The sequence below is a fragment of the Sciurus vulgaris genome (assembly GCF_902686455.1).
Source record: "Sciurus vulgaris genome assembly, chromosome: 9".
Taxonomy (NCBI): Eukaryota; Metazoa; Chordata; class Mammalia; order Rodentia; family Sciuridae; genus Sciurus; species Sciurus vulgaris.
This window is the reverse complement of record NC_136469.1, coordinates 142,226,846-142,240,431: the sequence shown is the minus strand read 5'-3', so window position 1 is coordinate 142,240,431 and position 13,586 is coordinate 142,226,846. Positions and strand designations below refer to the sequence as shown.

Genomic DNA, 13,586 nt, shown 5'->3' with positions numbered 1-13,586 from the left:
GGTACTCAGGACAGTTTGAGGATGGCTGGTCTCACTTCCATACCCCAATCCCAGAAAGCCCAGTCTTCCTGGGAGATTTGGGCCTCACCCAACAAGCATGAACCAACCCTGCCCGAGATGAGAACCCAGAAAAGACACACCTGGGGTGCTGGACAAAGCTGGGTCTTTGCTTACAAAAGGAAAGAAAGAATTGCTCACTTGATCTCCTTCGGGGCCTGCCAGGCCCTGGGCCTCTCCCGCAAGGCTTGGGGAGGGCAGGTGGCTTGCCGAGGACATATCCATAATTTTGTTTGTTTGTTCTTCCAGGGACTGAACCCAGGGATACTTAACCACTGAGCCACATCCCCAGCTCTTTTTGTATTTTATTTAGAGACAGGGTCTTGCCGAGTTGCTTAGTGTCTCACCAAGTTGCTGAGGCTGGCTTTGAACTCAAATCCTCCTGCCTCAGCCTACCAAACTGCCGGGATTACAGGCGTGTGCCACACATCCATATTCTGTGTGGAAGCTCTCTGTTATTTAGGGTGACCCAGGCATTCAGATGGTGGCAAGGTGGGAGCAACAGTAGGGCTGTGTGAATGGAGCCAAGATGAGCTCAGATTTGCACTTTGTCAAGACCCGCAGTCCACCATGCAGATACTGGCAGGTGCCTCGAGAGCACTTTCCCACTGTCCCCACGCTCCATGTGCTGGCTATAGCGATGGGTTCATCCCACAGTAGGCGACCCACTGCATAAAGCTTGCAATCGCTTAGCTTCATAATGAGACATTTTCATGAATGAAGTGCCTGCCTTATGGGATGTTCTGGAATACCATGGCAAAGAAAGACCTTTAAGGGAAACCTCATGATTTCTTTCTGTTAGGTCGGAATTTGGGTGACTGTAGGAGAGAGAGCAGAGCAACTGAGACGAAGGGCAGCGTGCCACAGGGTGATCAATCAAGGGGATGAGAAAACTCCACTGACCCTTACCTCCACCTGTTGACCCTTAACTCCACCTGCTGACCCTTAACTCCCTTAACTCCACCTGTCACTCAGCAGGATCCCCGCCCATTCCGGCCTATAAAGACCCTGGGCAGCCAGGGCTGCAGGAGATTTTCTCTGGCTCCCTACCCTGACCTGTACCCCCAGGGACTAGGAATTTCGCCCAAGGGCCAAATTCCAATAAAGCTTGCTTCCGCTGCTTTCTGCTGGATTTTATTTGGCCGCAGATCATGTCCTCAGCTTACACTTTCTTTTCCCCTGAGCCACACCCCTAGACCACATTACTCCTTTTAATCTTGGGAAATAAAAATTCACTTGTACAGATGAGGCCGCTCAGTGGCCTCAGTGACTGATTTGCTGGCACAGGTGGGAGTTACGTCATAGGTGGGAGCTGGCAGTCTGGCCCACACCCTGGGCCCTTCATGCTGCCCAGAGGCTTCCCCTGCTCCCCCAGTGCTTGGGGTGGCCTTGGCCTAGGAAAGGGGAGGGAGACTTTTTCTTGTCATCGACAGCACCTCCTTCCACACAGCACTTGGACTCCAGTCTCAGGGAGGCTGTGCCCAGCTGGGGCTTCCGCTGCTTGCTTTGATCTGCAGCTGCTCACTGGAGAGCCAGATGCTGCCCACAGGAAACACGTGTCCGTGACTGGTCTGCAGAGGCATGAGGTGGAAAAGGACCCTCGTACGTCTCCTGGAGATGAAACAGGCAACTCATCCTACAGGAAGGCAGGCACACCCCCTTGGGTATGTAAAGTCACCTATGGTGCCCACCCCTATTGTGAACTCCCCAGAGATGCCCCACGGTCTTGGCCACCCAGCTGGCCAGCGCAGAGCTGGGGCCAGCACACTTCACTCTGTACAGCCAGCCAGCTGACGTCACAAGGTTCCTGAAGGGCTGCCAGGCAGGCCAGCAAGGGCCAAGGAATGAAGGTGGCTGTGCAGGCTGGGCGGAGCCCCCACTGTTTCTCAAACTCCAGTGGACTTAAGGGCCGAGCCCAGGCAGGCTGCAGGGGCTGAAGTTACCATGGAGACTAAAGAGAAGCTGTGCTGCTGTTGTCACCAAAGATCAAGGTGGAAGGAGCTCTATTGGTCCAGAAGAATAAAAGTCATTACTAACTTTGGGGTCTAGCACAGACTAGGTCCCGGAGTCATGGATTAAATGAACTGACATTGCCAGTCCCTGTTTGCGACCTCTCAGAGCCTAGACATACGGGGTTGCCATGGTGACTCCATTTCACTCCTTTTCCTTTGAGGAGCTGGGGCTGAACTCAGGTCTCACACGTACAAGGCGACTGCTCTTCCACTGAGCTGCACACCAGCCCTTTTGGCTTTGAGACAGGTCTTGCTAAGTTGTCAAGGCTGGCCTCCAAATGCTGGGAACACAGGTGTGTGCCGCCATGCCCGGCCCTGTTCTTTTGTCATTTGTACAGCCACCTCAGACCCCAGGTCTCATCAACCATATCAGCTGTCTACCAGGAGCTTTAACTGGAATGTCTTGGTGGCTGCCAGTCACCTGTCTCCTACCCTGCTCCTGGGCCCAGAGCACCAGCCCACCCAGTCAAGAACTTACCTCATCTTGCTGGCCTTGCCAATGCCAAAAAAGCCACTACATTCCAGTCTATGTTTTATGGGGGCATAAAACCACCACCTGCCTTGTTAGTACTGCTGGAAGTCAACATTAGTAGCACACCTGATGGGTGCACGGTTGGATTTGGGGACTGCTCGGTTGTCTGAATGAGGACTTACATATGCCTAGGCGGGAGGAGTGTCAGGCAGCCTTGGGCACATCACCTCTCTTTCCACAAACACTGGGCATTCGATGCCAGACCTGATGCCACACCAACCTGGATACCTCCAAGAATCCTCCCTGGGGAGATCTTCTCCCTGAATGGGAAGCAGTCCAAATCTCACAGGTGGGGAGACCAAGGTCCAAGAGACTTCTCATTCCTCCTCGTTAGCAGCTTAATGTCAAAAGGAAGACAACCTTGGCCCCCAAACAGCTCAGCCTGCTGTTCCCATTCCACTGTGATGACTGTGAAAGTCAAGGCAGAGAAGGTCAGTAGGAAAACCAAGCCTGCTGCCCACCAGCCCTGTCCATGCAGCCTGACTTCCGTCCACATGGGATGCCACCCAGGCCTGGCAAGAAGTGGGACCTGTTTGCAGGCAGAGGAACCTCCCGGGGCCGGATTCCTCCAGGTCCGCCCCAGCCTGCGGCGAGGAGGTAGTAGACAGTGAGTGGGGCTGGGGAAGCAGGAGGCAGGAGCACAGAGAGCCCTTGAGGTCCCCACCACACCAGATCCCAGAGGCAGAAAGGAGGCCAGGCTCACCCGCACCCCGGGCAGGTTTTGTGGTGGCAACAGGGCTGCCAGGCAAGCTTAGGCTTTAAGGAGTGGGCACTGAGGGCAGCTCAGGCATGAGTGACCAAGCAGGTCACAGGCAGTTCCACTGCCAAGATCTGGGGTCTGTCACAAGTGACTTGTCACCCAGGCGAAGGTCCTAACTTCACTGTGCAACTTCCACATCTGTTCCACATCTGTCCTCCTCCTGGGGAGGGAACACATGCACAGCCCCAGCATCAGGCAACCCCGGGGTGGGGGTGGGGCGCTGCTGCCATTATCATGGGTCTGCAGCTCGTGGTCTGTGGGAGGGCGTGTTGGTTACGTTTGACATTCTGACCACCAGGAACTGGATCCTGAGAAAAGCCACAGATGGTGCCCTCAGGCCCCTGACATGAGTCCTGTCACTGATGCTTAGGAGCTGAGCCCAAAGACGTGTGAGTACCAGTTGGAGGCCCCACTGAGCTGGGGATGTTCCTGGCTTGAGTGTGGGGTTTGGCAGAGGGCCCAGGTCCTCTCTGGACTACCTCCTCTTCAGCACGGGGAGGCAACTCCTGGCTGTGCCCACAAAGCTGGCTAGCACTGCGCATCTAGTGCGGTCTTCCTCAGGTTCTCACCCTCAGGAGGGTTCCAAGAGCACTGGCAGTGTCCCCAGCTCTACAGCTGACTCGATTCTGTAAGCAGGTCTGGGGGTCACTGCAGGGCCCTTCACTTGGGACTCTGATGATCAACGACAGCCCCCAGCTCACCACACTGGTGAGTGCTCCAGACCAGCCCCTCGGACTCTGAGCCACAGCAGTGGGCACCCTGGGCTTGCTTGGAGGACCCCAGGCGGTGGGCAGCAGCAGTGCTGTGCTTCGGAGCCCGGGGAGGCGCGGCTGGTGGAGGCCTCTTCCCACTGCGCCTTCTCAGGTGGCGACAAAGGGGAGAAGAGCCCACACACATGGCCCTAGGCTCTTGGCCTTGGTCTACTCTTGAGGACCAGCGTGCAACATGCTCTCAGTTTTGATGGTGGCCTCGTCTAAGCCTTGAGGTCATCTAAAAGGAGACGCTGTCCCCACCTGTAACAGGACCTAGGGATGGCAGGCCAAAGGGTGGGTGGGGCCTATTCTATCCCCTTAAATAGGCCTGACTCGTGGGACTCTGAATGGTCCCCAGGTGTGATATGAGGTACAGGACTGTGCTATTGTCTTCCCCCATAGATATGGTGGCCTGCAGTCCCTTGGCTCAGCTCTGATGGACACTTGGTTCTGTTGATGCCCCTTGATCCCCACCTTCTGGCCCAGCTACCACAGGAGCCAGGGACTGCAGAAGCTGGTTTGCTGCCTCAAAAGGCTAGCATGTGACTTCACTTCAAGGTGAGAGGGTGGTTTCAGTAGCCATAACATGGTGACATGACTGTGGTCAGCACCCAGCCAGCACAGTGGTGTATGGCCTCTGTGGGGCCTGGAGCCACAGGCCCGGTGACTGCTCTCAAGGGCTCCTACCACAGGGAAGGAAGGAAGCCTGTGCAGCAGTCTGAGCAGTTGTGATTTTCTCCAGTTACTGGACTCACGTGGCAAACTTCCCTGTTGCACGTCCACCTGGCTGGATTCCTGCCAAGGGCTGCAAACCCAGGGAGGGCAAAGGCTAGACAGCCCAGCAGACAGGGATATGTCTGGTTGACCTTTGCATTCTAGCATCTACGAACGGTCTTGTCCCTATGACCAACCCTGATGAAGAGTTCCCATTATGATACCCACTCACTTGAAGGTGCACGGTGGTGGGGTGAGGGGGGATGGAGTAGGACCCTGAGAAGTGACATCCTGCCAACAGGTGGGAAGTACCTAACACGGGTCAGGAAAAGGCTACTTGGCAAAAGCAGAGGGCACACACTCCCCCACACACTGTTTGTGATTCACTGGATTTTGGTGAGCCCGAGGTTTTAGAGTATCAAATGGATTCTGCAATCACAAGACCCAACAGCTCATGGTACCTTAGTTTACCCGTCTGCAAAGAGGGCAACTGTTCTTGCCTCATGGGATGTTGGCCAAAACCACAGAGTGTGGAAGGCTGTGTGCTAAGAAGCCCCCAGCTCGTGTCAGCTGGTGCTGTTGGCTCCACTTGATGTCAGGTGGTGGTGATGTTGCCTGTCACTGCTGGCCTGGCAGCGTGAAGCAACCGTCCTGGAAATGCTGTAATTACCCACACCAGTGGTGTAAGGCCAGCAGCGGCTCCGAGGCAACAGTGCCAGCCTGGGAGGTCACCTGAGAGATGCTGGAGGCTGGGCTTCCTCTGTTCCTGGGTGTGGTGCAGGTGCAGGCCTCCTGGGCTCTTGCCACAGCCACTCACTGTGTGCCTTGAAATTTCCAGGTGGCACCATGGTGACAGACAGCTGCATCAGCTGCAACAGCAGTGGCCTGAGTTCTTTGGGTAACAGAGGTAAAGAAAGGCCTTTCATGGTTCCAGTCCTATGATGTCAGAATTCCTGGGGACAGGAACAGGTCAGAACCTGGGTGACAGGCCACCTTGGCACTGGCCCTGCTCTTGCAGGTGCAAGCATCTGGAAAGCACGATGCAGACAGTGTGTCAGAACCCCAGCAGAAGCGGGCGGGCAATAGTCCACACAGCCACGCGGGGAACCAAGGCAAAGGGACAGGAAAGCATGTTCAGATGTGACCCAGCGAAAAGCTGCACCAACTTGGCCACACCTCCTGGCAGACAACCCCAGTGCCCCTGTGCAGGGGCCGGTCCGGCCTGCTCTGACACAGCCTCTGGAGCCTCTGGGGAGGTGTCTCTGCCCCCGGTTCCCCCAGAAGGCACTGCTGATGTTTGATGAGGCCACTACTAACTGCTCCACAGCAGGAGTAGAGGCTGGGAACTGCGTGAAGGAACCTCTGAGATAATAAAAACAACAGGCTCTTTTTAAATTTTTTTTATTTGGTGTTAACTCCACAAGAAAACAAAACAAAACAAAACAAAACAAAAAAAAAAAAAAAAAAAATCAGTTACTCTGGTGTACGTGAAATCAGAACAATACAACCACGGGAAAAATCTCAGCCCAGGAATGGAAACTGGTACTTCAGGGCCGTGGAGACGCAGTGCACTTCAGACCACAGTGCGCTTCAGCGATTGCCAGCTCTAGTTTTCTTAATGCTTTTTGTGATCATTCATTCACAAAACCAAAAACCACACCTTCAACTCTGTTGTTGAAAGCCTCTGAGCTTTAGTCACTTAACTATGAAAACAAATAAATACCGAATTTGTTAAGCCCTTGGCCCATTTATAATCCATCCCCATTCCCTTGGAAGGTGCTCTACCATCCCACACCTGAGGAGGTCGGCACCTCTGCCACCTGGAGCCCTTTCCTGATGAACAGCAGCTGTCCAAAACCAACTGAGCTCAAGGTTGTGTCTGAAATCTACTTATTTGGTCTCTGCTACATAGGCAACGATTTCTAGGATCATCGTTGCGGCAGTGATTTTAGGAATTTATAACTTTCAATCCTTTTTTGCTTGCTGTTAAATTATATTTCAGTGCAGATGCTAATCAATTTTAAGGAAGCTCCAGAAGAAAGAAAAATACATAAAAACTTATCTGATGTCTGTAAATAAATAATAGCAACATAAAACCTCACACATGCACACACGCACACACAAACCCACTGTAAAGTGTCAAAAGATGTGCTGTATAAAGACGACCCCCAGGTTGCGAGACAGCACCCGAAGATCACATCGGGCCTCTCACAGCGACTCCACAGCCTTCCAGGGTGTTTCTGTGTCATTGGGAAAAAGGCAACAAACTCACATGCTCAAAGCAAGTCAGGTACTTCACAGGCAGCGGGGCTCCGAGCTAACCAACCATCGGTGCGTCTGCTGCCTGCTGAATCGAGTGGGAAGCCGCCAGGGCCCAGGCAGGCTTCACTGCTGTTCCCCATATTACAGATGCTAAACTGACTTCACAGATGAGGTGTTTTTAAAGTGACGCACTGATTAAAAGAGAAAAACAACCTAAAATGTCCAGCTTTGCAGATGCTGCCCCTCCTAGCTTCAAAGTGCTGCACTGTTGAGAGCCCGAGAGGCGTCCGCACATAGTGCGACCTACAGGAGGTGCGCTGACTCCTGGGCTCCCAAGGCACTGCAGGGCAGGTCACATGAGGGCCATCAGAGCAGCAGCCACACAGGCACGTGGGAAACTACTCTACCCACCCAACCCACTGCACGCACAGCTCATCCAGAACCTTCTCTCCAATACAAGATGAGAAACAAGCTACACTACATCACAGCCATGAGAGCAGCTAGCTGCAGCAGCCAAAGATTTCTTTGGGGTGATAAGGTGGCCTTTATCGCATGTCAAATGTTTACAACTTCAAGTTTTGGGGGCTTTGATTTTATGTAGTCACCAGAAAATAAAATTTGCAACCAAGGTCCTCACTGTGTGCTGCAGACTCACCACAAGGGCCCTGGCGGGCGTTCTGGTGTCCACACTGCAACACCAGCATGGAGCAGGCAGGGCGGGGTCCTCGCCCCACTCTGCCTCATCTACCACCCCACGCCCCAAATCCTTGGCGTCTTCAGTTAGCAAGAAAGTCACAAACCACAGTATCTTCGTGATACTCTGGAGTGGGGATCCTAAGATAGAACACAGTATTCTGTAAGTCTCTAACGCACACCTTTGTGGTTTCTACTTGGAAGGTACAGGAGATCCTACTGAAGGGAGACCGTGGCTGAGCCACCCAGGCTTCCCCCGGCCCTAGGGAGGCCTGACCCAGAGCAGGGCAGGACACATCTCCCAGGGCTTGGGACCAAGCCGCGTCTCTGCTCAGCAGAAGTGGCGTGGACGCTGCGATGCTACAGGAGTGGTGGCGTGACTGCGGTGGGGGCGGGGCTGCAGGGTGGCGCGCAGCGGCACCTCCAGGACAAGCACATGCACACCCATCTGGACCACAACACAGGCTAGTCTACTTCACACAGCCAAGAATTCAACAGCTTGGAAAAAATCTTCAACAGGACAGCTGTCCTCAACTCTAAAATAAGCAAGAAGAGAAAGATAATTACTGATCTGAATCAGTTAATCGAAGAAACCTATTTGTTGCTTTAGGTTAAGAGGCCTCACAGAAGGGCAATTCCCATCACATATCGTGTAAAAATAATTTGAACTACTCTGCAGGGTTAGAGGTGAGTGCGGGAAAAGAGCCCCTCTTGGCGGGGGCCCACCCACTCGCCACCGCCTTCGGAGCCCGAGTCCCCCGAGCTGGTGCTGGCGCTGGCGCTGGCACACGTCTTCCTGCGGAGGCCGTTTGGCTTCGCCCCAGAACCTCTCTCTCCTGTGCATCTGGCTTCATAGACAGAAGACACCTGCGAGTCAAGAAACAATTTTCAGCAGATCAAACCCTGATTTTGCCTCCCAAGGGAGGACATGCTCTTTGTTCACAGAGATAAAAGGATGAGCCCTGGCTTGGCTGTGCCGCAGGCAGGAGGAGATCCTCCGCCTCGGAGCGGCCTTGCCCTCAGCCCACGGAGGATCCTGGCCCCGCTCGGCACAACAGTCACTTGGACATGTGGCTCTGGTGGGGTAGGACAAAGAAATTCCTGAACTTTCAATGAGGCCTGCGGTTGTGGGCTCACGGCAGCTGGGCCTGGGACTCCGGGGCTCATGCTCCAAAGGAGAAGACCGACACGCAGACCAAGACACACAGCTTCAGATGCAGATGCACAGCATGGTGGGGGACTCGGCACAGGAGTGGCCATAGGCGTGGCTTTTGAGCAGAGTGAAAGCTCACGGTTGCCTCGAGGCAGTGCTTCTGAACTGGGTCCCATCGTTATCAATGCTGTTTGGGCACACTCTTTGTTATATGGGACTGTCCCCCGCCAGATGGCTAGCATCTCTGGTCTCCAGGATGCTAGGTGGAAGTGGCAGCCCCTCAGCAGTCATGGCGACTAGCAACACTCCCTTCCCCGTCCTCACAACTAGCACCGGCCCCAGTCCACCTCCAGATGGCAGCACTGCCCTGTCCTGCGAGCCCGAGGCAGGAGCACAGAAAGCCAAAGAGCGAGGAGAATGAGGGACAGGAGGCCAGAAAGGGCAAAACGACAGGGCCTCACAGGCGCGCAGGGAGTCTGGATTCTGTCCCAGTACAGCGGGTAGAACGTGGGTCCTACAGTCAGACTGCTGGGGTCACAGCTCAGGTTCACACTGAATCAGTGTCTCCACAACCTTAGATACACAGCACTTACTTGGGGTTTTTTTGTTGTTGTTGTCTTTTTTTTTTTTTTTTTTTTTGTACCAGGGATTGAACCCAGAGGCTCTTAGCCACTAAGCCACATTCCCAGCCTCTTTTAGTTTTTATTTTGAGACAGGGCCTCGCTGAATTGCTAAGGCTGGCTTTCAACTCGAGGTCCTCCCAAGCTGCTGGGGTGACAGGTGTGGCCACCTCACCAGGCTGTGTGAACTCGTTAGATGCTCTAGTTTTCTATTCTGCAGAGCCTAGGGCACAGGGGACATTTGGAGAGGGCAGTGGAAGCAGGAAGGAGGAGACGGCATGGGACTGTTGTGGACCGGGAGCAGTGTGGACCAGGTGGGTGAAGTGGGAGGTGAAGAGGCTGCAAGCAGACTGCCCGTGGAGGAGAGGCAGTGGTGAGGAGTGAGTCCTGATTCGGTCTGGGGGCTGGGACTGTTGGGGTAGGCGACATAAGCTGTTCACTGAGGCAAAACCCATGAAGAGGCCCTCACAAGTCAGCTTCCCCATGCCGAGTGACAGGTTCATGGGACCTACACCACAGGGCACTCCAGGAGGAAACTCCTCACAGGACTTGACCTGACAATGAAGACCAGCGCCGGGAGGCAGAGGTTTCCCGAGGCCTAACTGCAAGACTCGAATGAACCAGGCAAAGGCCTTGCTGCCCTGGTGCTCACAGGTCTACAGGGAGGTAGAGGTCAGAAATGGCACAGTCAGATGCCAGGATGCTGCACAGGGTGTGGCGAGGACTCCCAGAGGCTGGGCCCACAGGAGAAGCCCCTGGAAGGGCTCCCCCAGGGCATGCCTTGAAAGGTGGAAGGGGTGCCCCTGAGGGGTCACGGGCAGCGGTGCACCGAGAAATGCCCTGTGGCGTCCTGGGAAGGAAAGGTTGGGAAAGTGGGCTCTTCAGGAAACCTGGCTGGGGACAGTCAAGGTGGGCCATGAGGCAGACCACAGGCCCAGAGGAAGGGCCAGAGAGGAGGAGTCTGCACCTGGGGATGGGGTGGCATGTCCCAGGACTCCCAGGTTCTGACTAGAGAGATGGGGGGATGGTTCTGTGTTGACAACGAGGAGGGCAGTCCACTTACCCTATTAAAATCTAACAGACGCTCTTCATTACTGGGTATTTCTTTAACATCTGGATACTCTTCTATACCATTCTCTCCCTTGGCATTTGTATAACATTCTTAATCATTTTGAGTGGAGAAGGGAAGAGAGGGAAAGGGGAAATTCCATTAAGTCACAGTTATGAAACACACATTCTTCTTCCATTTTTGCTGAAAAATTAGGTCTCCCAACCCTCTGGAGATTTTAAGCAGTCACTAAAAGCACAGTTGGCCAGGTGTGTTTGAGAAAAAAGCCGTACCAACTGCAGCTTCCTGGACCGGCTACTCCAGTGCGTTCTTAAACACAGGCCAGCATACGCGCACACTCCTGCTGCCCCACCATGAGAGCACGCTCCACAGGCACTCAGTGAAATGCCGTCACGCCTGCAAAGTGACAGCCCTGGGGACACAGGACGAAAGGACCAATGAGGTCCTTGCTTTCATGAAGGCACGTGGAACGAGGAGACAGACGATGCACCACGGATATGCTCATAGAACACATGAACAGAGGAGTCCCAGACGGAGGGAGGTGCAGCAAGGACACAGCAGGGCAGCGTCCTGTTTGTCCCTCCTGACTCAACACCATCCTAGCGCGTGTCCACACCATCTGTGGGACGGGGAAGGAAGACAGGCTCGAGTGGCCTGCTCATAAGTGGCCCGCTAGATGGAAAGGAATCAAACCCAGGGAGGACAGCCGGCCGTTCTCCACCGGGGCTGCACGCCCAAGTCGCTTGGGGAGCTCCAGTCTCCGTCAAGACGGCCTCTCTGCAGCTGCTCTCCAGCAGCGTCTCTATCCCTGACTGCCTGAAGGTGGCGGCTAAGGCAGAGGCACAGTGAAGGGCAGGGAGCACTCTGGCAGGGCTGGGTTTGACCTGTGAGCCCACTTGACCCTGCCCTCCCAGAGTGCTACCGTGAGGCATCAGTGAGAGGCTCTGACCCCCACCCTGCCACAGAGACAAGGTGGGCCTCAAGGAGCACTGCGGGGCACCTGTGCAAAGGCAAGGCCACAGGGTCTGCCAGGCACTTGAAGTTGCTGGGTCAGGTCAGGAGGGCAGCCCAGGCTCCATCCAGGCTGGACAGGCTGCAGCTGACCCCACACTGAGCCACTGGCACGCAAGGCACGTCAGAGGGGTGCAGTGCTGCAGCTGGCACCACTGTCACACCCGCTACAGCTGTTGACCAGCTCTGGGATGGCTGCAGGGAAGGCCACCGCTCTCTGATGAGGCAGGGACCCCCAGCTGACCTCTCCTAGCCAAGCACCACTCACCCCTCCACTGTTACGCTCTAACATAACCCAGAGCCCTCCCCACTTCCCCTTCATGTGGCCATTAGGAAAGGGCAATGCTGGACTGCTGTCCAGGTTTTCTTGATGCTCATAGTGGTAGCTACCAGGTTTTGAGTGACAAGTATGTGTCAGGCACTGGCCGAGGTACTGGGTCCTCCACAGCCCCCGGGGAGGCATTACTTTTAGCTCCTTAGAAATATGGCAGTGGAGGCACAGCAGGCCTAGGTACTGCCAAGGCTGAGCAGCTGGGCACAGTGGCACTGGGCTCCGGCTCAGTCTGTGTCATGCTCCTGGCTCTGGCCACTCTGTGCTGCTCTACTGCAGGGCCACCTCCGAGAGCTCTGGAGAGGGCCCTCCTCTCAAGGCCCTGCCCACTGCTGGCTGGTCGCACCTCACTATACTCCTGAGCTGCCCTCTCTGGCAGCCACACTTTTGCCTGGCCTCTCTCCTTGTAAAGCCCCAGCTATAAGTGATTGGCACCTGTGCCCTCAAGTCCCTGTTTGGAAGGCCCCTGAATAGGAGAAGTGGGACAGTTTGCCTGTGTTCCCAGAGCCTGGAGCAGCATCAGCAGAAGAAAGCTGTACATTTGCAGAGTGGAAGCACCCACCAAGACAAGGGGACGTGGGCAGGGCAGAGTGCCAAGGGCATGTGCTCTCAGGCTTGATGGGTGCCAGGACAAGCAGCCTCACCTCCCAGCCCATCTCTCCATCCTACTGTAAAAGAGAACAATCCCCCTTCCCAGTAATGCTGAGAGCTCCAGGCCAGTCACTGGCCCAGAGTAGCACAAGCCTGCTATTAACCATTTGCAACACTGGAACAGGAGTCCTTGGCTGCTTCTGCTGAGCGGGTGAGGAGCTACCTGTCTTCTTAGCTACCCCCACTCCTAAGGCTACATGTTCCCATCCTGTATGCTGAAAGAGGGGTGCTTTATAATGTCACTGCAGAGCAAATGCATGGGATCCAGCTCCACCACTATCTGTCTGCTGAGCATCTCTCTATATGCCACCTTGCACACACACACAAACATGAGAGAAGCTCATCTGCTAGCAGCTACGAGACATGGTGCAGATGACCAAGGACCCAGAGCTGAGAGGAAGGACTCCCATTAGTGATGGCAGAAAACTGAACGCAAGCTAGAGAAACGTGAGCTGAGTATGTTGGAAATCACTACATGAAGGGGTCTCCCACAGTGAGGCAGCAAGCACCCCTCTTCTCCTGGCCTGCCCTTCTGTGCACAGCTCTGGCATTTCCCACCTGCAGTCCAGATGTTCACAAAGGCAAGGTCTGTGCTGCCCCAACCCTAGTGTCCAGCTCAGTGCCAAGTACAAATAGTTGTGGTGGTGGACAAAACTTGTGGACCACATTATATACAACCTGGCCCCCGTCATGCTTGACAGCTGACCTGCAAGATCTGGGCAGACTGCCCACATTGATACAGCTTCCTCATCTGGAAACTAGGCTCACGATCCCACTAGGCTCCTGCGGGGCTAGAGCAAAGACCAGAACAGCTTGCCAACACTGAGGCTGCCAAGTCACTAGCTAACACAGGAGCGGAGTAGCTGCCGCCTTCAAGGGTGCTCTGAAACAATCAGACGCCATGCGAAGACTTGGTCCTCTGCTTTCCTTGGGAACCTCTGGGTCTGGAGAGCCACCACAGTTATAGAC

The 13,586-nt window shown here is 54.7% G+C and overlaps 1 protein-coding gene across 8 annotated transcripts in view; it reads right to left on the bottom strand.

The window, feature by feature from the left end:
- Window positions 1-6,212: 6,212 nt before the first annotated feature.
- The window catches only part of KIAA0232, an 89,168-nt gene continuing 81,794 nt past the window's right edge, over window positions 6,213-13,586 (bottom strand). For 6 of the 8 annotated variants that reach the window (XM_079154309.1, XM_079154314.1, XM_079154310.1 and 3 more), the window contains 3 exons: window positions 10,619-10,716; window positions 8,513-8,649; window positions 6,213-8,318 (listed from right to left, as the gene is read on the bottom strand). In XM_079154309.1, the coding sequence (XP_079010435.1) occupies window positions 8,258-8,318; window positions 8,513-8,649; window positions 10,619-10,716 (296 nt within the window). In that variant the 3' untranslated portion in view covers window positions 6,213-8,257. Of the gene's footprint in view, window positions 8,650-10,618; window positions 10,717-13,586 lie in introns of all 8 variants that reach the window. The other 2 variants (XM_079154313.1, XM_079154315.1) reach the window with 1 other exon arrangement.